The 22,406-nt window shown below is 42.7% G+C and overlaps 1 protein-coding gene across 5 annotated transcripts in view; it reads right to left on the bottom strand.

Annotated features, from left to right (window-relative positions):
- Positions 1-13,512, bottom strand: part of BCLAF3 (BCLAF1 and THRAP3 family member 3) — a 30,647-nt gene extending 17,135 nt beyond the window's left edge. For 2 of the 5 annotated variants that reach the window (XM_051794873.1, XM_051794869.1), the window contains exons 1-5: positions 12,914-13,057; positions 8,642-8,766; positions 4,785-4,856; positions 2,273-2,851; positions 1,264-1,929 (exon numbers count right to left, since the gene is read on the bottom strand). In XM_051794873.1, the coding sequence (XP_051650833.1) occupies positions 1,264-1,929; positions 2,273-2,851; positions 4,785-4,825 (1,286 nt within the window). In that variant the 5' untranslated portion in view covers positions 4,826-4,856; positions 8,642-8,766; positions 12,914-13,057. Of the gene's footprint in view, positions 1-1,263; positions 1,930-2,272; positions 2,852-4,784; positions 4,857-8,641; positions 8,767-12,266; positions 12,385-12,913; positions 13,058-13,417 lie in introns of those variants that run through there. The other 3 variants (XM_051794871.1, XM_051794870.1, XM_051794872.1) reach the window with 3 other exon arrangements.
- Positions 13,513-22,406: the final 8,894 nt, after the last annotated feature.

The following is a 22,406-nucleotide window of genomic DNA, read 5'->3' as shown; positions in this document are numbered from 1 at the left end:
TCTTTAAAAAATAAAATACTTAGGACTTTTGGCTGCAAAAGCAAACCTTCCACACATAAAATTAACTGTAATCAATGTAGTAGTTTCTTTAGTCTGCAAACAATTACCATGTCCATTGTTCGTCAAAAACAGTAGCAAGAGGCTGCTTGACACAGGAATTGTCCTGTGGGCTTCCAACAAAACCCAACAACAATCTTCCTCTCCTCATCATCCAGGAAGTTAAATGCTTGTCCTGGCCTGAGGGTGGGAGTGGGCAATACTCTATTTTCCTTCCCTCAGTCTTTAATATTAGCCCCATATATGCAGTAACTTGTCTTTGTAACCCTCCACTGTATTACATATTTCTGAAATAGTGGGAAAAATCAGTACAGATGTTTTATTTGGGACAAGAGGCAGAATACTTTTAAAATGAAGGTTGATCATTTTGGAAAGGAAGGTAATTTCTTCCAAAAGCAATTACTATCAATGTAAGATGTTCTGGTCTGCAATAGCAAGGCAACAAACCAGAAAAAACCTGCAAAAAAATCTAACAAAACCAAGCTGCTTACTCTCTACCACATATTCATCACCTAAAGTCTCATAGCATTACTTCTTTTTTTTCCATTTCAGCTAGCATTGGGAATGCTAAATGCAACAACAACAATTACACTGAAGACAGACAGAAGCAGACTACTGCTTTTCAGTTCTGATGCCTCAACAGGTTGCCACTTTTTCAGAAAAATAAGTGACAACTCAGGGATCTCTCATTTTTGACAGCTTTACTGACCTTGAGATCTTGAACATCTGAATATGTGCTTGAGATTTACGCAATTTAAAGATTATCTGACTTTCAGAAAAACTTTTCACTCAGTCAAAAAAATGTCATCATATTTCAGAACAAAACATAGGACTAGGCTTTTCTGCCTTTGGCATTTTGTTTGGGGTTTTGTTTTTAAATAAAAGTAGCATATTTACTGATCATAACCAACTTGTAACTACAGGTTTGTATCAGGCATATCTGCTCTTTTCACTTCCTACATCTCCATGAAATGAAGTAGAGAATTTTTGTTGTTTGGTTTTTGTTTGTTGGTTGTTTTTGTGTCTTTAATAGAGGTTTAATAGGTAACTTTTCAGTCTGAGTAAGTTACCATTTTAAAAGAAATAAAACTAAAAAAGTACAGTCATACTTTGTCCTGTTACCTCCTAAAGAAACCATGCTTTCCTCCAATACCCATAAACCATAAAGAGAGTAGAAGAAAGAAGAGGTGAGGGGAAAACCAATACCTGTACTTGGTCACTGTTTTCTTCAGATCCACTTTGATTGTGAGATGTTCCCTCATACAGTTGACATCTGACACTTTCACATCTGAAACAGTATGACTCGAATCACACTGGCTATTGGAGGAATCTACGTTTTTCCTTAATTCCCCGTCCTTCCTTACTCTTTCATTCGGTTTGTTTTTAAAAGATCTCGGCTCAACATCCGTTTTGGAAGAGTTAACACAAGCATCACAGCCCTTCTTCGAGCTATATTTAACAGGTACTTCGACGTGTCCTTCTTCAGTCCGCCTCACTCTTCCACCACTAAAGTACTCTGACTCTTTGCTATTCCGGGCACCCTTAGAAGAACTGTATTTCTGGTCCTCCTGCTTCACGTACTTCTGAGCTCTATCGCCTGGAAAAGGCTTTTCCCCCTCGGGATGCCTGCGCCGGTTGTGATTGTACTCATAGGCTATCTTTGGGACAGAACCCCCCACGTACTCCCTTTCAGCCGACCGGTGGGACTGGGCACCCGGGTATCTTTGCTCCTCCTTTTCTTGGTAGGGTGGAAAAGAACGTTCTTGCTTCCACTTGGAATTTCTTGCTACGTCTCCACAGTCATACCTCTCCATTTCCTTAGCCCTTTTAGACGTGTGCCCATATTCTCTGTAATCGTGATCTTCAGGATACCTGTGTTGACATAAAGCAATTTACACTTGCACTAGAGAAGAAAGTGAGAACTTATACGTGCAGAATGTTGGACAGCAGAATGCGTGGCAAGTTAACCCAAAATCCCTCACGCCAAGGTACAGATGTGCAGGGGCTCTTAAGAGGGAAATATTATCCTCTCATACTACAGCCAGCAATACGATTTACTTAAAAGACAAATACTTCACTACTACCAGTCGCCCATAATTAAACTACAAAGTGGCCAACGTGTTTCAAGGTGGATATCTTCAACTATAATGAAAACAGACTTTCACTTGAGGCTTTACACCACAATACCCAGGGTTTAATTATTTTATTCCTATACCTCTTCTGTAAAGAGCTCCTTGCCGTGAATTCATCAGAAACTCTTCTGGGTGATTGACCATACTTCTCTTCATGTAACCTCTGGTGCCTCAAGTCATCTTCATGCCATTTTCTTTCAAGTTTACATGAAGACCCTAATGGTCTATGAAAAGGCTTCATTCCTTTTTCGTTTCCAGTGACTTTGTAGTGATCAAACACATATCTGTCCTCCATTTTGTGTTGGTAAAATGGACGATCATGCTCTTTATAAGGTATTTCCGAGTATTTTGGCGGTAACTGGCATCTCCTATTGCTTTCAGTTCTTTCAGATGAATGTGTTCTGTAGGGCTTATGACTGTAAGCATCTTCCATGGGAATTCTTTTCAGGTTTGGTGAAGGTGACCTACGTTCATATATTCTCTGGTGGTTATTTCCATGAGGTGCAAACCTGGAATTGCTTTGTCCATATTTTTCATCTTCTGTTCTCCAAGGCATAGGCTTCTTTGGGTCCTTACGAAAGCTTTTATATTCACAGTCATAATTAATATGAGCATGCCTTTGCCTATGATGCTCTGGACTCCTAAATGCTGGAGATAAGGACCTAGAGCAAAAATAAAATCCACTTTCAGTAGTCCATAAAATTGAATCATCTTCTTAATGAGAACATCTATTCCCTAAGGAAGTAGAGTTTAGCACACAATTTTAATCAACTTGTAAAAAAATTAAACTAAAGATATTCAAAGTGACATTTTCCTGGCTAAAGCAGCAAGCTTACTTTTACTCTGTTGAAAGATTTCAAAGGAAAAATACCCACTCAAAATAGTAGTAAGTCAATCATTTTTGTCTCTTCAAAGTTTTTAATTTAAAACTTAAAATAATTTCACATATATGAAGTTTCCACTACATTGAAAACAACTGTTAAACGTATTTTCACACTTCTCAAGCATTTCCTTATCTTTTTCAGTGCCAAGAGAAAAAAGAAGGAAAAACAGCATATTAAGAAATTTAAGAAAAGTGCCTTTTCAGGTTTTCTTTGCATGTCAACAACACCCAAAGCTTACTGAAGACATTATAAAATATTCTATTTAAAATGTCATACAGGTAGGCTTTTTCCTACAGAAAAGACTGAATTTGAAGAAAATGCTTAGGTCTTTTTGAATAATTGTATGTACATGTTCACACACGTATACATATGCACTACCACACTTACTGCAGCTTTTGCTATTAAAGATTCAATTGCATCACTATGCTTTGCATTTTCACCTACACTTACAAAAACAAGGGCAACCTGTTAGGTTTTAGCCAAAACCTGCTTAAATAAAGAAAAAGCAGCACAAGCCATTAGCAAGAACCAGAAAGCAATCCCAGACATAACAGTTCTGCCTGTATTCAAGCATTCACTGCACTCTCTCAACACACTCTTTAATGAAAACATCAAAAAATGCAAGCAGGAAAAAAAAAATATCAAGGCAGTCACTTCCTCTGTACACCTCTTGCAAATGTACAGTTTGGCAGAACTGTTTGCTCCATTTCTGCAACTGAGTTCAGATTCAGAACCACAGATCTTCCTAAAAACATAATGGCTGACTTCCAATAGCACCCGTACTGCGGCTGCTGTCCCATGTTGGTCTGGTTATGGCTTGCATTTTAATGAGAGCTGGGGCATTCCTCCCTGCTCTTACTCAAAGGACATATTCACAACTATCAATCTAGTAAAGACATGGATAGGGTTTCTCTTTTTAAAAAGAAAGAAACTAATTAAAAAACCCACACATTTTTCTGTGTTATCCAAACTCTCCTTGTCTTGTTCATCACAACTTAGACTGTTCCTAAAAACAGCAGAAAAGGACTTCTGAGCTCTCAAAAGCTTAAATTGTATTCGAGCCTCCTAGTTTTAGCACCTTGAATTTGCACTGCAAGCCTTAAAAATTAGGCAGGTAACTAACAGCACGAAGTAAGCTGGATGTTATTCTCGTGACAACATCAGTAACACATGCTACTAGGCTAATGTCCAAGGAGAAGGGCACTGACTCCCATGTTTCCAGTTTGTGTTATGCTGCAAGGCATGTTTGACTCTGCTAAAGATCAGTTTGCAGTTGAGCCCCCAAACCTCAGAAAGCTCAAAGTGTTGGACCAAGAAGTTTTTAAAAAAGAAAAAAAAAACTAATAATTTTTTTTAGCAGTCCCTCCCTGTAAACCAAGAGCAAGTTACAGACATTTAAATGCACAAGGTAGTGCTTGAGTAAAAATAACCTTAAATAGTTTGGTGTTTCGATTTTGTGCTTAACGTAGTTCTAAATCCCAAAATATGGAAGGTGAACGAGGTTCTTGGCAGACTGCAAAAACTTAACACCTCCAGTTTAAAAAAAATCATCATAATGAAACTGTGAGCTGGGAAAAAATTGCAGAGGGTGTTCAGCTTGGAAAACAAATTACAATTTACAAAATATACTTTACAAATTGCAATTCAGCATGGAATATTCAGGTCCTACTTACAAATCCTACATTTCAGAACACAAGTTATGGGTATTTACCTTGGTTTCCACCGTGGTGATCTTGATCTAGATCTTGTCATCTTCTCTCACGTGCTTATGAGTTTCTTGAAGCTGTAAAAATGATATCATTTACTAGTCTGATTATAAATTGCACCAGGAACAGTTGTTTTTAACAAGCACAGTATTAGATTCTTCAAAGTTTGGGTGAGACATATTTTTATGATGTTTTACTTAAAAGGTAAACCTCTAATACCCATTTTAAGGCAAGTAGCTTTCTTTTCCTAATTGCTTATTTTACTTGCTTTATAAAGATTTACATATTTTATCATTGTTCCATTTTTCTTGCCATCTATTCACCCTACTGTTAAATGTTAATAAACTCATAAGCAAGTTGCAGCAACTGAAAATTTGTTGTAGTTGTTAGTATGTGTTGAATGCTGTAGACAACAGAGGAGAAACACTTAAAAAATCAAATTTGTGAAAAAAAAAATGTTTTTGCATCAAGTTATATTCTGAATTCCATATATACTGAATTTCAAATTTGTAATATACACCAATATTTTTACATGGTTACAGACCTCTTGTAAGCTTTAACTGCTCCATCAAATCTTAACTGCTAGATCATCACATATTTCATCCAAATAAAACCAGGTACAAAAGGTCACTTTTCATTTATAAACTTCACCTGCTAATAACCTACTACCTGGACACACATTTAAATATACTATGGATGCACTATGACAAAGTGTTGCTCCTGACTCCTGAAAGTAGCTCTGGGCATCCCTTCTCATAATAGCTACAGAAGAATGAGAAAAATATCAGTGTAATCTACCCTTTTAGGTCTTCTTTGCAAAAAGATATTAGGACCTTGGAAAACAAGTGATGAAAGTATATACCAACTCACCAGTAATGCAACTGGTGAAAAGAAACAAAATCATTATTCATTATTGAGCAAATACAAAGGATTAAAGCAGAGTGAAATTACTGGCTAACTGGTTAAAAACTGGAATTTGGACCACATACTCATGCCTTCCAATTGTCACAAGATGCTGTAAAGGGCAGAAATATAAATAGACAGAAAAGCAGGTCCATCAACAGCTCTAAAATTAATGAACAACCAATCACTGGAAAATGAAGGAAAACGCCCAGGTCAATGTCACTCTCTAAGTGCTCTGGTATTTGCTGTAATTATTTGCTCAGACACTCATGGAGACAGAAAACTAGTCTGAGCTGGCCAAGTATGGCCTTTTTGATACTCCCAGTGTTCAAATAATTTCTTTAACTAAATCTTTTACCTGAAAAACTGAAATTGAAAGGGGAGAAGCAAGCTTTAAGGCACTACCTGAAGTATTGTGCACCCATGTCTGAGCCAGTGCCTCACACATCTGCCCACCCCATCCCACTAGTTGGTCAAATAAAGTATCACTCCTTGCTATATTTGATTTTTTTAGTATGAATAGCTCATGGTTGAAAAAGCAGTATCTCAAGAGAAGAACATACAGTATACTTCTGATGCCTACCCCACAGGTCCATGTTAGACAAGTCACCTCCTATATTTCAGAATGATTCTAGAAAGTTCTCACTAAGTTGCACAATAAGCTAACCAGACCTTTATTTGCAAGACACCATTAGCTTAGTCCTGAAGAAAAACCTCCAGAATTTATTTTTCAAAAATCTCAAAACTCTCCTGTGCACCATGAGGGTATTTGCTCCACAATGAATCATTCCATGTGATAAAGCACAAAGTTGGAAGCGTCGCAAGGGATAGTGAAGCAAATAAAAATCCAATCCCAAAGTACCACAAGGACAAAATACAGTATTTGTTCCCTGGACAAAATACTTGTTCCCTGAACTTTGAATTATGAAGTTATCCCTGCCTCATAGATCCTAAAAGCATATATCTGAGGACTGTATAGCATGAATTAACTTCAGGTCCTTTACTTACTTGAACATCATGCTGACCAAAGTTAAATATGATGCTCCGATGCCAGTATTCATTAAATATTATTTTTCAAAGAAAAGTAATACTGTGACAAAAATGCTTGCCTGTTTTTCACCCATAAAAACACACCTTACAAAACAGAATAGTATTTCAGAAACCAAAAACCACACTCCTTGGTTAACACATTTCAAAACATGGTGTGTGTCCTGCAAGCTTCAAAGTTTCACTACTACCCTCTCTTCTAGTAAACTTTTAAAGGTGACAGTGTTTTATGTGCTGATTGAATTATTTCTTTATATCTTCCCTTCAGTTCTGAACTTTACTCTTCATATTCAAGTGAATGAAAAGACAAAAGCACCATTAAACCCCACCCAACCATTGGTACAGAACCTGATCTGCCAGACTGATTGAGATAGAAACTGAACATACATACCGAGCAATTCCTTATTCTTTTGAGACTGGCTAAACAATTGTACCTAAAAGCATGAGAAGTACTGTGACAGCATGTCCTAGATCTTGCCTTAGGATAAGGAGGACTGCTGTAATTTCCAATGAAGACACTCCTTCTGTTTAATGGAAAGAAGTGTTCATTTGTTTCAATGCACCTCCTCAAAAATGACCCACGCAGTATGATTTCCTCACAGAGAAACACCATACAAAGGCAGCAGACACTCGACCCCAACCAAGACTCCCCACGTAACACCAGAATCACAAATTAATCTATACAGAATTTGTACACCCATTGCTAAATCCAGGTTTAAATCACCTCAACTAGACCAGCAATATGGTTCCATACCAAAAGCAAGCTTTTTGTAGGACAGTACTGGGTAGCAAGCCTGTCTATAGCAGAATTACTTGAATTAAGTGAAGGTCCTACGGTTTCTGAGTCAGCATCCAGATGCTTCTGAAAAGTCAGGTCATGTTGGACCAGAAATGCCAGGACCTGGCTGCTCTGGGCTCTGAATTTCTTCAAGACCTTCTGCTGTGCTTTGTGAGATGCTGTCACTATGAAAACATGAAGAACTATTTTTTTTAACTAAAAAGTATTATTAAGTTCATAGTGCTGCTTGTGTTTGCTGTGTTACAACAATAAGTGACTTATTGGAGGAGTTATCAGTAACTGTGCTTAGACAGTTTTTAAATATTAATGGGAATCCCACCTTTTAGTTTCTTTCCCTTGACTTTTGGAATTGATATCAGACAACTTCCCTCTCAGGAGAAATGGCCTCAAGCCTGCTGCCAGCTCTCTTTGATTCCATCCTTGAGAGATCAGTGCTTTGACAAGCACAAAATTCTTGTAGTATATATCTACTACAAACCTGAAAGGAGTATCTTGAGACAAGGAACTCAAAACCAACTATGAAATGTGCCAACTTGAACACATGTTCTTTCAGAAAGGCTATAAATTTTTACCAAGGTGCTCTCCTGAAAGAACAGTCTTCAACCTCCTTGACATTCTCCAGCAGAAACACAAGAAATCACAAGCGACTAAATGACTGCAGTCATCTAGCTGAACAGAGGGGAACTGGAGCTCCTCTTAATGCAAAGAGCCCCACATCAGCAAGACTCAAAGAGCTAAAACCCTGCAGATACACCACAGACACAGTAGAAGCAGTTAACTCTCCTGTAAAAACTTATAAATGTACAGACTGCTTTACATGCCTTTTTGATGCCTTCTATCATCTACAACAGATCATGGAAGAAACTCTATTTAGGACACACAGAGAGCAGATCAATACCAACAGTGCTCCTCACCAGGGAGCTGCTGTTCAATGCCATTTCACCTCCAGTGAAGGGAGATGTCATTCCTCACCCCTCTGGGAGGGAATGCCCAGCCACCATTGCCACTGACTCGCAAACCCTTTAGAGGAAAGGGATAAGCAAGTCTCTCATAAGCTGGGTCCCACAGCTGACAGGAAGACAGACACTGACTCTTGCTGAAAAAACTACCCACCTCACTATTCTCTCACTTTGCCCAAATAGATAAGGAGCAGCTCCAAGCTTTCCATTGACTGTCTTCTAGGCAGGGATCAATCGGAAGCTGCAAGGGACACGCCAAAGTCTGTATTGCTGCAGTGTCTGTCAAGAAAGAAAAACCAGCAATTGATACTCAATATCAGGACAACCAAGTCTTTGACAGAAATACAGTTAAAACCCCAGCTGCAATCCAGACATAAAAAAAAAAAAAAAAGAAATACCTTAAAGTCTGCAATTCAGAAAGCCACTTACACTGTCATTAAGTGAAAACCGTAGAACTGCCAACTTCTCCAGTAGGTAGGTTATAATACCTGATGCAAAAGCTGTCCCAGCAGTGCCCGCCCCAGACACTATCCAAGCAGAACACAAGCCTGGCATGTTCTTGCCTATTCAGCTTCCAAGCAAACCTTATAATCTCCAACAGCAAATGCCCAGGAAAGAGTGCAAAACCAGAGAAATACCTCCCAACCTACCAGTCTCAATGTTTCTCAACCTGCAACAGGACTTTTAAAAAGTCAAGGCCTCTCAGACTGGCTTCAGTACCATAACCACAGGCAGAGGTTTCCAGTGCTGTGCTAGGCCATGCATACACTCATTTCTCCGTGAGCTTTCCACTAAACACCTTTGATCTCAAAACCACAGCTCCCAAATGGCACCTGCATCCACCAACCCCAACCCTCCAGGGGCTGGAGAAAGGATGTCACCAGCTGTGCAGCACAAGCCTGGCCTGTGCTCCAACATCGCTGCACCAGCACCAGAGAGGTGCCTGGAGCCCAGTTACAGCTCTGCTGTAACTCAGTCATGGAGGTGACTCCCATCTCAAGGCACATCACCTGAGGGAAGGACATATGTGACAGGTTTGAAAACTATGAGCTAGAATAGCTGTTTAAGTCAAGGACACACACTCAGCTGAGGCAAATGAAATTCAGCTGAGGGATTTCTAAACCATTCCCTCTTTTAGACAACACAGCAAGCAGAAGATCAATGCAAGTGACTGAGATCCAAATTTCCATCCTCAGTTTTCTTATAGCTCTCCTATATTCAACAACTGCTCTTTTTGATTACAGATCCCTCCTCCTGGACTTTTATCACTCTCAGAGCACCTTCCACATCTCTAAGGTTATGTTTTTAATCTCCACAATATTTTGTAGCAGGTCTGGTAGCACCACGCCCAGGCCACTGCTGTCTCACAGCCTAAATCCTCACCACCAACACTACCAAGGAGATGGTGCCTTTTTTTTTTTTTTAAACCATTTTAATTTTTCCTTTTCAGTGCCATGCCATATTTATCAGATTTCCAGACCTGGCCCACAGCACCTCCCCAGACAGCTGTGGCAGAGCAGCTGGGAATGGTGTGCAACCATAGCAGGAGGCAGCACCCTGAGTCCACACTACTGCCCAATGTGTCACAACCCAAGGAGTGCAGCGAGCTCCAATGCTCCAGTTTGTCTGCCGAGACACCTGGCCTCCCTAGCACCAGAAGCATCCCTCCAACCTACCAAAACCACACCAGTCCTTCTCAGCTTTGTCATTTTTCTTTGGCACAAGCCAGGGAAGGCAGGCTTTATACAGCTTGTATCCTAGTGCCAAGGATTGTTAACAGACAACCAAGCCTCACATCAGCAAGGTAACTGTGCCATGCAGGGGCAGCATGTGGGAATCACTCTCTTCTACTTGCTACACAAAATGGATAAGAGATATAAAAATTACTGACAGCAGGATGAAGACCTCCGACAGAAAGTACAGGCTTAGCTGAAGCATACAGAACTTCCTGATGGACCATTAAACAAATTTTAAGTTATTCCTTGGAATACATGGAAAGTATTCCCCCGTGCCTGCATATTTGAGCAAAAGAATAAAAATAACTAAGTCTACTGAACGTGAAACTTCTCAGCATGTTCTCATTTAAAAGCAACCCGTTTAATGACACTAGTTAGCAAGCGATGCCTCACCTTTGCAGAAAAACAGATTACAATGCCAACTTGGAAGGACTAAGCAGGATAAATCTGTGTCACATAATAAGTGAGGTATTACACTCTCAAATAAACTTTTTTTTTTTTTTACACAAAGAAGGCACAACCCATACATACATTATTGAGCCATTCCTATAATGTGTTGAATTAGGGGCCTTTAACACCTGTCCACTACAGTGTCAAATGTCACAGCACCATCCCCAGCCACTTCTGCCTACCACTTTCTAAGGGGACACCAGAAGCATGTAATAGTCCCAGAGACAAACCACCACAACTTCCTGCCTACCGAAAGCTCTCCAACACATACAAACCACAATGAAAACCTTTGCTTTTTCACCTTAGGTCAAAAAACCACTGGGAAACTAAAATAAGACCCTTATTTTTTCAGAATCAGGGATGCCACACAGCAACATTATCAGGAGGCTGGGAAGCCCAGGCTGCCTTCTCCAGTCACATCAGAGAAATGCACCCTTGCTGGAAGACTCCCAACACGTTTCCTCCCTTCCCTGCAGACAGCGAGCGCCTGCTGCCACCTGAGAGGAAAAGCAAACCTAACTCTGTGCAACCACATCGCTCACCAGCTTGCTGCAACACCAACCCAGCCTCTGTCACCTCCTTGTGAACACCCACAAGCCAAGACTGCACCGAAATCAAGCCCATCTCATCCCAGTGCAGGCGGATGGAGAGTTGGTTTGATCACTCTTACAAAAGCAGTGGCAGAAATACCAGTTATTTTGCTGAAGGCAGATGTGGAGGAGTGCATGGACACTCAAGACTGACAGCTGTTTATCAGGATAACAGGGTGTGCCTCTAGAGGAAGTTAATTAATTCAGTTCACCTCATCAACACCAGTAGTAGGAAAAAATGAAAAGGGAAAAATCCTCATAGCTTCTGATAAATCTTTCAGAGTATAAATACGAAAATAAGGGGAAAGACTTAGTCATCTGTGTTCTCTGCACCTCTCTGCCCAGCCCCGTGTCAGGCTGCCACAACATAACATCTACCAGCAGAGATCCTTCCATGCCTTTTGCATACTTCTTCCCCTCCCTTCCTGGCATTCCCTTCCATACTCTTCCTCCAGCCATCCACACCCAGCAAGACTTTCATGAAACATTCACTTTTCCTTGAGGCCCACAAACACGCAAGGTAAGCAGCTAATTAAAATCTCCCAGCAATTTGAGTAGCCTTTGTTTTAAACCCTTGTAACTCAGGAACCTAAACTATATTTATAAGTGACTTGAGGCATTTAAGAATGGCAGTAAAAATTAGGTATTGCTGTCCTGGATGGAGCTGAGCCAAGTGAGTAGACTGCTATCACTGATTCCTCATGAGACACAATTGCACCCCAGAGCTGCATGAACAACTGTGCATAATGAACTAAACCAATCAAAGAAGTATAAAAAAACCCACTGATTTGGACAAATCAGCACCAAGTCATCTTGCTTTGAGCTGACTCAGTCCTGAAAATATATTAAGCTAAACCAAAGATGTGCTGAAATTGAGATGTAACTGCTATACGAAGCCTGTACTGTGTAAAGTCTCTACAATGACTTTAACTGGCATAAATCCGCGTGTGACAACATATAAATTACTGGGAACAGGGACTGCTGGTATTTATGCCTTGCTCACCTCTGAGGTGTCCTTACAGAACAGCGAGCAGCGACCTCCGCTCTGCGGTGCTGCCGGCCCCGAGGGTTCGCACCACACGGCTGTTCTGGAACAGTCACGACACGGGGGCACGGCCGACAGACCCGCGGCGACTTATCGCCCCTGCCCTGCCCTGCGCTTTGTTCCTGCCCTCCCAAATCTCGCTGAAGGCACCGCACCGCGAACACACGGGTCTGTGCACAGGGAGGCGCGGTCCGGGCGCCGCTGCCCCGGCAGACCCAAGATGGGAGCAGCACAACCCCCGCCGACCTCCAGCCCCGCAGCAACACTACCGACGGGCAGCTCCTCCCGGGGGGGACCTCCCGCCCGCCGCCTCCCCGGAACGGGCCCTCGGTGGGCGCGGCGGGGGCGAGGGAGCCCCGCGGACCCCGGCCCGGCGGAGCCCCCGGGGCGGCTCGGCCCGCCCGCTCCCCCCGCCCGCCGGGGCCGGGACTGGGGCCAGGGCCAGGGCCAGGCCGGGGCCGGTGCGGCGCAGGCGGCGCTGACAGGGACAATGCCCGCGGCCGCCCCGGCCCCGGCTCCCCCTGACCGCGGCACCGGCCCCCGCCCCCCTGGCCGGGCCTCACACCAGGGCCCACCGCGGCCACGGGGCCGGTGCCCGCACTCACCGCCTGCGGGGCCGCTCCCGCCGCTGCTCCGGCCGCCGCCGCTCCGCCCCGAGCAGGTGCCTGGCGAGCAGCGGGGCGGGTCCCGGCAGCCGCACGGCCGCGGCTGCTCCGCACGGGCGCGGCGGAGAGAAAGGGCGGGCGGGGGGCGGGCGGCCCGGAAGGGGCGGGGCGGGCGGGGCCGAGCGGCGGCGGCTCCGGCACCGCCCCCCGACCGCCCCTCGCGGGCCGGGGCCGCCCCCCGGGGCCCCCCGGGCCGGGCTCTGCTGCTGCTCTTCGGGGCTGTGGCGGGGCCTTACGTTCCCGGCCCCGGCAGAGGACGGGGAGCCCTGGTGCTCCCCAGGGTATTGAGCTCCGAGCAGCCACGCGGCTGGAACGCCCCGTGGTAAGCAGAGCCCTCCCGTGACACCGCGGGCCGACCGTGTCCTGGGGGCATCGGGCACAGCATCGCCAGCCGGTCGAGGGAGGGGATTGTCCCCGCTCTCCTCTGCACTGGGGCGGCCTCACCTTGAATATTGTGTGCAGTATTGAGCTATTAGAGAGCAGCCAGAGGAGGGCAACAGAGATGGTGAAGGGTCTAGAGGGGAAACCGTTTGAGGAACGGCTGAGATCACTTGTCTTATTCAGCCTGGACGAAACCTCATCGTGGTCTACAACTTCCTCGTGAGGGGAAGAGGAGGGTCAGGCACTGATCTGTTTTCTGTGGTGACCAGTGACAGGACCCGAGGGAATGGCCTGAAGTTGTGTCAGGAGAGGTTTGAGTTGGATATTAGAAAAAGGTTCTTCCCCCAGATGGTGTTTGGGCACTGGAACAGGCTCCCCAGGGAAGTGGTCACAGCACCAAGCCTGACAGAGTTCAATGAGAATTTGGACAATGCTGTCAGGCACATGATGTGATTCTTGGGGATGGTCCTGTGCAGGGCTAACGGATGGACTCGATGATCCTCGTGGGTCCCTTCCAATTCAGAATATTCTGTATTTCTGTGACAATTCCCACCACCCTTCTAGCCCAGGGAGTGGCTGCTGGCTCCTGCATGGGGCCGGGTGTGGCTGGAGCAGGGCAGGCCCAAAGTGCTGGTGGTTGCTGGGGACACCCAGCAACCTGGCTCTTTTGCTGGTCTTGGCTGTACCGTAGTGGGTCGGGCAGGAAAGGCTGGACCAAAGCTTCCCCGAGGCTGGATGGGCTCAGCTCCACAGCTGAACCCATCCCAGGTGAGGTGACCATGGCCCTCTTGTCCCATGTTGTGAGGGTCATGAGAGTGTAGATGGTGAGCTGTAGGTGGTGCTCACCGAGGCTCTTAGCAAGTTCCTGGAGTTCCTGTCAGAGCGTGCACTGCAGGATGGCAGCGCTCTCCTTCCCTAGGAGATGGGATTCATTCCCTCGATTGCCAGTCCTGATAGCCAGCAGGCCCAACAGGTTTGGTGTGAGTTTTTCCTTCAGGAGCTGTAAACAGCAGGGTCACACACTGACACAAACTGAAGTCCTTTGGAAACAGAGTATCTTTTTATGGCAGAAAAACACCCAGAAAAAGATCACGCAAACTGATGCTATCTAGATTACACTGGCATCCAAGGCTGTTGGTCAGGGATCGTGAATACTCTTTGGTGCACTGTCAGCTCAGCTCATTAATACAAATTTGATTCAGCTCAGATGCAGACACACACTTTTGGTTTAGCCGAAGCACAGAACTGATGATGGTTTTGCATTTTTACAGTAGCTGCAGGAAGATGGGTGATACCTGATATGGTATCATTACAGAGCCTAGGCAGGTGATATCTGATCTGGTGTAAAGTTAGCCTGTCAACATTTTTTTTGTAAACAAATTAATTTAAGCCCAAAAAAGAGGCAGAGTCAGCTCTCTGTTTTACACAGCCTTGACATTTTTGATCCAGCTCAGAGTCATAGTGCTACATTTACTCTGTCATCAAACCATGGCCTAATAGGGTGAAGTTATATTCACTGGATAAAAGTGGAGAGGAAGGGCTGCTTACTCTTGGCATCATAATTAGTCCTCTTCAAAGGGATGGTCTCAGTTTCCTTACATTCCCAGTACCAGTGTGGACTGCTGATTTTGGCTATCCTTTTGGACTTTTAGCTGCTGACATCTTCCTCCCTCCTTTTATAGGACTGATCTTTTAGCAGAGCATTATCTTCAGTTCTCTATCTTCTCAACCCTGGCCCTGTTGCTGTAGGTGGGACTAAGGGATTCCTCATCACAGCCATCAGTCTGGTTGCTGTCTTTGTCTGCAGGATCCTGCTCGGTTCTTTGTGGACTAGCTCAAACACAAGGAACCCCTCACAATGTCTGTATAAAATAATTTCCTGCATTCACCAAAACACTTTGAAATTCTCTTAGGAAAAACATTTAGAAGTATTTTTAAATTTAGTTGTACTGTTTTTCCAATTAAAAGGCACTGCAAAAGACTTACTGAACTGTAGAGCATAGACATACAGTGTCAAGCTGCACTAAACAACACTTGCTTCCTCTTTGCTATGTTGGCATTTTTGTTATTAGACACTTGGGATGAGAACTGGGCCCAGTGAGCTTTAGATAGAGATAGTGAGACTGAAGCAGACAAATGCTGTTAATCTGCACTTTCCCAAAGAAACTTGGTCCAGCCTGGGAGGCTCAGCCACATAATGTGCAGTACCAGTTTGGCACAGCTCTCACAATACGTGGGATAATCACTGTATAGGCAGCCACACTTTCATTCTCAAGATTCAGAAAGTCAAACTAACAGTAAAAAAAGTTTGGTTTTATTACCTACTTCAGCTGGAGTAGTGGCTTGCCTGATCTCTGCACATGGGGGGCTACTGCTGCCCTGAAACTTGAAGCAAAAACTGGTCCAAAGCATGAAGTACAGACAAGGAGCCTCTATGTATATAGGATAAACTTCTACATTACATAAATGAAGAATTATCAAATTTCATTATTGACCTCTGTACTTGAAGTTGCCTCAGATGGTCTTGATCCAACATACATTTATTCTGATGGATAGCAGGATGGATACTATCCTGATGGATATTAAGGACACAAGGATCTCAGTGGTTGGGACCATGCAGTGTAAGAAAACAACAACTTAAGCACACTTTACAAATGAAATTAATATTCAAATCAATGCCTGTTAGTAGCTCCACAGCATCATTATTCCCCATCTCCAAATTGTGAAGGCTATTCTATTGCACAAGACTTGGCAATTACTGCTTATTAAGACTAATTATTTTAATCTATTTCCATGTTTTATTTCTAATTAAGTGTCATTAGAATAGAGAATCACTTTCATATTCCTTTAATGTCTAATTTAGTAAACATTCCCTTTGGAAAGAGCATGGCTGTGGTTTGCATGCTAAATACTTGGAAATGATGAATGGAAGTTACCTAAAATTCAAAGGCAGGAACTAGCCCTCGACAGCAGACAGATCTGTTCTTTCAAGGAGGCATTTCATTTTCCACATAAAATGTTACTGTTGGCACTGAACTTTGCTGAACTGTATTATGCTAATCTAAAAAAAAAAAAAAGTGGAAATAAAACACTTCCTTGATTGCTGGCAAGGTCAGGCACAGCAGCAGGCAGAGCAAGGGAGCCTGAGCTGTGCTGGGGAGCATTGCCTGGGCTTTCCTGCACTGCCAGGGCTGACCACCACAGCAGCTGCTGCTCAGCACCTGCTCTCCACTGAGGTGCACCAGATAAAGTAAATTAAAAGCTTTTTGTAAAGAGTGGGTGAGCTTGGTTATCATACACAATTTGTTTTGTTGTCTGCAGACAGAGGCTGTAGATGGTGACACTAAAAGGGAAGCAGCATGTTGGAGCAGTGAGGGAGGGTCTGATGGAGTCAAAACTCTCAGGGGCATGATCCACCATCGAGGACTGCAGTTCAAGGGTAATCATGGTTTTACCAACCAACCTCTCATAATATCTAAAGGGAAATGTCTCTTTTGTACTTCACTGTCTTGTACTTCACTGTCTTGTTATGCCTCCTGATAAGATTTGCATGGCTTCATAAACTTGAAACTCTGCTTTTAGAGGAATTTCACTTTTATGCTTTCTTCTTCTGCCCCTCACCCACCACTATCCCTTAGTGCAATCAGGCATTTTTTTATTAAACTACTTTCACCAAACCACAAAGTCTGTCTCCTGTCTTGAAATGAGAACAAGCTGCCTAATTCTTTGCAGGCACGCTACTCATTTGCTTCTTCTAATGATAATAATAATAAAAAAATATTTCTGTTGTTGTTCAGTGGAATAAAATTAGGTAAACCTCCAAGTCCCCAGCAAAGGAGCATCAGGTCTTATTTTACAGAAAATGAGATATTGGTGTTTACGTCAGTTCCTGAGGTCACTTGTAAAAGTAATTTCAAATCTGTAATACCTTATCCAGAGAAGGCAAGAATTTGTTACAGAATAAACCAAAAACCCCAAATTTAGTTTTAAGAACTTAAACAGCTTTCTGGGGAACTGTGATATTTTTTCAGTCCAGGCTCAAAGCAACAGATAATGACTCTCTCCCTAACTGAGGAAATAAGTCCTACATTATTTAGCCTTGAAACTTAAGGAAAGCTGAAAAGTAATTGTTTAATTAAAACCCAAAGGAATGTGAGAGGATGACTGACTGCATGACTTGGCTCTGATAGTATCACCAACTTACTCTTCAAAGAGAGCCTCTAGCAGGCCTGGGTTCTCATGACGTAAGGATGGCCGAATGTTTTATTTATAAGGTTATCGTGGCTTTCCTGTAACATGTGAAAATGTGCCATTGCTGGGAGGCATACAGCCCGGGTAAACTTGGTAGGATTTTTGGCAGAATACCAGTGAAAACAATCTCAGTGTATGAATTAACACCAATGTGTGACATAAATACAGTAACAGGATTTTAAAAGCAAAGGCTTTGAGCTTATCACCCAAGGGGCTACACCAGATGAATTTGAGGAGGAAGGCAGGGGCACAAAAGGCTGCAGTTTTTTGCCTGTGCAAGAGCCAGTTCTTGGAAAGATGACAGCAGGAGAAATCAGAGTGAAACAGCAGCATGAGAAGTCTGAGGAGAGATAAAATTTCAAAATGTCCAGCTCGAGACACTGTGGGCATGACTGATACTGATTTGCCTCAGGGACTTTAGTAGTAAATATGTGGTAGTAAATACATGCAAAGTATCTTAGCATTCTTCAGTGACTGTGACCTTCACCCATTCCTCAGCTCATTTAATTGCTAAATCCACCAGCAGTTTCATTTGCTACCGGACACTTTCTGCCCTGAAAACCAACACTGGCCAAAGACCATCAGCACAAATTAACCTTGTAAAAATGTAGGTTAGAGATACAAATATTACTTGCCAAAAGGGAAGAACTTCTGACCCAGTGTTCAGCTGGGGAAGTTTTGGCCATGTCTGACCAGGATTATATTCCTTGCCTGTGCCAGCAGGGCTTCACTGCTGTCCCCAACATACTACTGCACACATTCAGTCTCCGTAAGACTCCTTGGAGTTCCCGTTCCTCTGCCTTGAGTGGTGTGGACAGTCTGTGTTCAGACACTGAGAGAACAAACCCACTCCAGCAGGCAACCACCAGAATCTGTATTCTCTTGCATTTGTGTATCTGAACTGATGAGAGGTTTAAGAAAAAACAAAAGGACTGAGTGAAAACTGTTCTCAGATTGAGACCTCCCACCAGGAAAATTAGGAGCAACTCCATAGAATTTATTGCTATAAACCCCCACAGCTCTGCATATTTAAGGTGCTAATAATATTTCAGACAAAGCTGTTACATGTATTTTAAAAGAGAGAAGTTACTCTGAAAAGGGATGTGTGAGCATATTAATATAGTGTTACAGATATTGTCCTGATCCTGCCTACTGTGCTGCTCACATACTGAATTTGGTGAGAGAGGCTGTTATTTCTAGAAAAAAAAAAAGGAGGAAATACTGACAGAGTAATTTCCCCAGTTCTGAACATCTCTCACACCCCTTAATTTTTTTCTCCAGTTACACAATTTTAGGTTCTTGGGTCCATTCCTGTACCATGCCAGTCACCTACAAGTGCAATTGACTTCAACTTATTCCTTTTAGGCACAGCAAGATCTAAGTGATAATGCAAAGCTGCTGGTTTGAGCTATTTATGTAACTATTTTAAAAACTTATTCTTAGAGCAAGGACTTCATAGAACAAGCAGCACATTGCTTACCTTTTCCTTCTGTTGCCCGTAACAAATAAAAAACCACAAACCAACAGAGTGCTGGTTTATGCGGTGCTTTATTCGGGGCCCCGGGAACCTGAGGACTAGCGTCCCAAGTCAGGATTCCAAAGACCTCCATTCTCAGTTCAGCTTTTATACACAAACAAGTTTACCTGCAGTTTCCACAGCAAAACAGTTACATTCAGTTACAAACAAGCTCATAGCAGTTTCTACAACAAAACAGTTACAAGCACGCTCATATTTCATACTGATAACAATTAATAATCATCTACTCTAATCATAAATCTTCTTAAGCTGTCTTACCCCTAGAAACTGATTAACAGACCCTTACCACATCCCAGGTAACAAATCATTATATACATGCTTGACTAAATCCTTTGATTGTTGTTGCCATCTCTTCAGCACATTCCATGCTCACAAACAAGGTTGCTAACTTACTACTTTGGAGTGCTGCTTTCTAGGCCTACTCTCCTACTAAGCCTTAGCCATTCTACTACTAAATTCGAATTATTCTGCAACACTTCTATTCACTGGATCTCTCCTGCCTCATAGTTGTTTTTTCTCTGGAAATCATTAAGGCTTGATTTCAGCAGGGATACGCATCTATTTTTGCAAAGCTCCCAAGCAAACACGACACACTACCTTCCAGAGCATTTATTTTGATCCTGAAAATTGCAGGCCTCTGGTAATCATCAAACCCGCTAGTTTGAAGACATTACTGCCTCAGCCTTGAATTGTTAGAAATGCTGTAAAACTTACACAAGTTGGAGAACAAACAAGGCAACTGGGAAGAAAACAAGCATCTAAAATTATTCCAGTGGTCAGGAAACCATTTTCTTATACTTTATGTAATTATTTTAAAAGCCTAAACATCCTCTTAGTGTTTCTGCCTGCAGTTTTAAGGGATTTTACACTTCACACGTTGCTTCAACAGACACGTTAAAATTGGCTGACAGTGAACAGCATCACCTACTCTTCAGCTGTAGGAGATCATAAGGGTAAGATAAATGATGGGCTAAAAAACTAGGGAAGAGATGAACTTTGTGCCTCACTGTGTTCTGGACTGGTATTATTGCCACTAACAGCAATAACAAAAATGCATCTGAATATTTTAAGTTTTCTGTTATTTTTAAGTGTATGTATTCTGGACAGATTGAATGAATTTAAAACCTCTTTTTCTTACAATGAAGAAGAAAATCCAGAGAAAATTGCATTCAGTCCTCACATACATTGTATTTTCCAGATTTCAGCACAGTTGGCTCAGAAGTGATACACTTTTCAGAGGTTAATACTGATACTGAAAACCAACATTCCCAAAGGTCAGGTAACTGCCAATGAGATATATTTGTGCACATACATACACAGAGGCAGTGTAGGTGAACCACTACTCTCTACACTGTTTTTGGAGGCAACCAACAGCTTGAACGACATTGCCCTGAAATGAAAACAAACTAAGAGACTTTTTCAGTTTCTACCTTGTTCTTGAATAGGAAGGGAGAGGGGAGGAGTAAGGAAGAAGTCCCACAGGTCACTAAAGCAGGAGGAGGAGCAGCCTATTCCTGCTGATTCATTTGTGTTGCTTACAGGAGTAAGGATATGCAGGATACAGACCAGGCTTAGAGCAAACAAGATACAAACCTCACAGAGTAACTAGTCTTCAGCTCTTGAATACTGATCTATTTACATTTTAATACAGGGGAGGGGCCATAGGCCATAGTTTAAACCTTTATGGGAAGGATATCTCCTTCTAGGGTTTTCAGGCTGCTGTGCAGCACTGAAGCCCAGAGGTGTCCTGGGACCCCAGGCTTCTCTGACCTGGGAAGATCCCCACCCTGGCAACCAGAGCAGCAGTCTCTGCTATCTCTGTGGCTTTCTCCACAGAATTGTACCACTTGTACAATTACAAGAGAGGATGATTCCCTCTCTTTTAGCCCTTCATCACTAGATGAAAATGCAGCCTGGGCATCCAGATCCAACCCTCACTGATGCAATTCTGTTTTGAAATTCACTCACTGGGGAGACAGAGGTCTGCTCAGGGCCTTTGCTGGGGCCCAAGACAAGCTTTGGGTGTCATTTCCCAGGTCAACAGCATGGAAAGTGCTGAACCTAATCAGAGAGCTACTGTGATGCCCAATTACCACGCAGGTATTATTTATTTGTGTATTAGAAACTTACTAATAGCTACATAAAACAAATCTGCAGAAGTTTACAATTTGGGTTATCACATCACTTTACTATAAAAGTAAACTAAAAAAAATAATCCATTCAACCATTTATGAAAAAGCCACTCAAGGATCAACACTCAACTCTTCTTACTATTGACAGCTTGATTTTCAAGTGCTTTACAGGAGAAAAGGTCTACCAAAGACCTATGTGAGTCAGTAGTGATCCTCCACCACAGTTTCAAGACCACTGACTAATTAAAAATAAGGCTCATTGCAGAGTTTTGAATCACAGCAGCAAACACCAGTACGGTACTGGTATGAAGAGGCTGTATCACCAAAAGCAAAAAGAAGCGATTTAACCCCTCAGCTCCAGATATTCAGCCAAATTTATAAAGTTACATTTGAAAGCAAATATAAATGTGAATATGCAATCTCTTTCTTCACAAATACTCATTTATCTTGCTTCCTTCAATCTAGTAAATAATTGAGGGAACAAATAACATGAATGATTCAAGAGTCAATACAAATGAGATGAACTGTCACCATGGAAATCATTAATACACTTCAGAATAAAAGTAGATCCTCTCATTTTCAATTTTGACTGAAGTGATGATTTAAACAAAACATATTTTAAAATTTCTCCCTAGAATTTCACTAAAAAACTAAGAGCAGCTCCAGGCCTGGCCTCTTTCTAAGCAGCAGTGTGTGCATGTAGCTTGAAAAGAAATTCAGCATTTATGTCACGGATACTCTTACAGAACAGCTCTTGCACACTAAACAGAACAGTGTCTAATGGACACAGCTCCCAAGTTTTATTTTCATTATTTTCTTTGCCCGAGGGTAGAGGCTGGGGCTGTAAACTGGCCTGTATACTGTCACTAGCACCCTGGATGCCATGATTTGGAAGCCCTCACCTTAAGGCTCTTCTGCCACCAGCCTCCATTTCCTTGGTGTACTGGCAAGACCTCAGAAAGAAAATGAGTATATGGCAATGGGAACAATGGTGAAACATTTGGAGGTTCCGACAACTACTCCTTCATTCAGTATTCCACTCTCCTTCAGAAAACGCCTCAGAACAAATTAACATATATGTGTTTTTAAACGAGTCATATTTTGCTGGGAATAAAAAGCACTAAGAAACAAC

The sequence above is a fragment of the Manacus candei genome, unplaced genomic scaffold (genome assembly GCF_025592945.1).
Source record: "Manacus candei isolate 608988 ecotype Guabito, Panama unplaced genomic scaffold, ASM2559294v1 h1tg000041l, whole genome shotgun sequence".
NCBI lineage: Eukaryota > Metazoa > Chordata > Aves > Passeriformes > Pipridae > Manacus > Manacus candei.
This window is presented reverse-complemented; position numbering and strand designations above follow the sequence as displayed.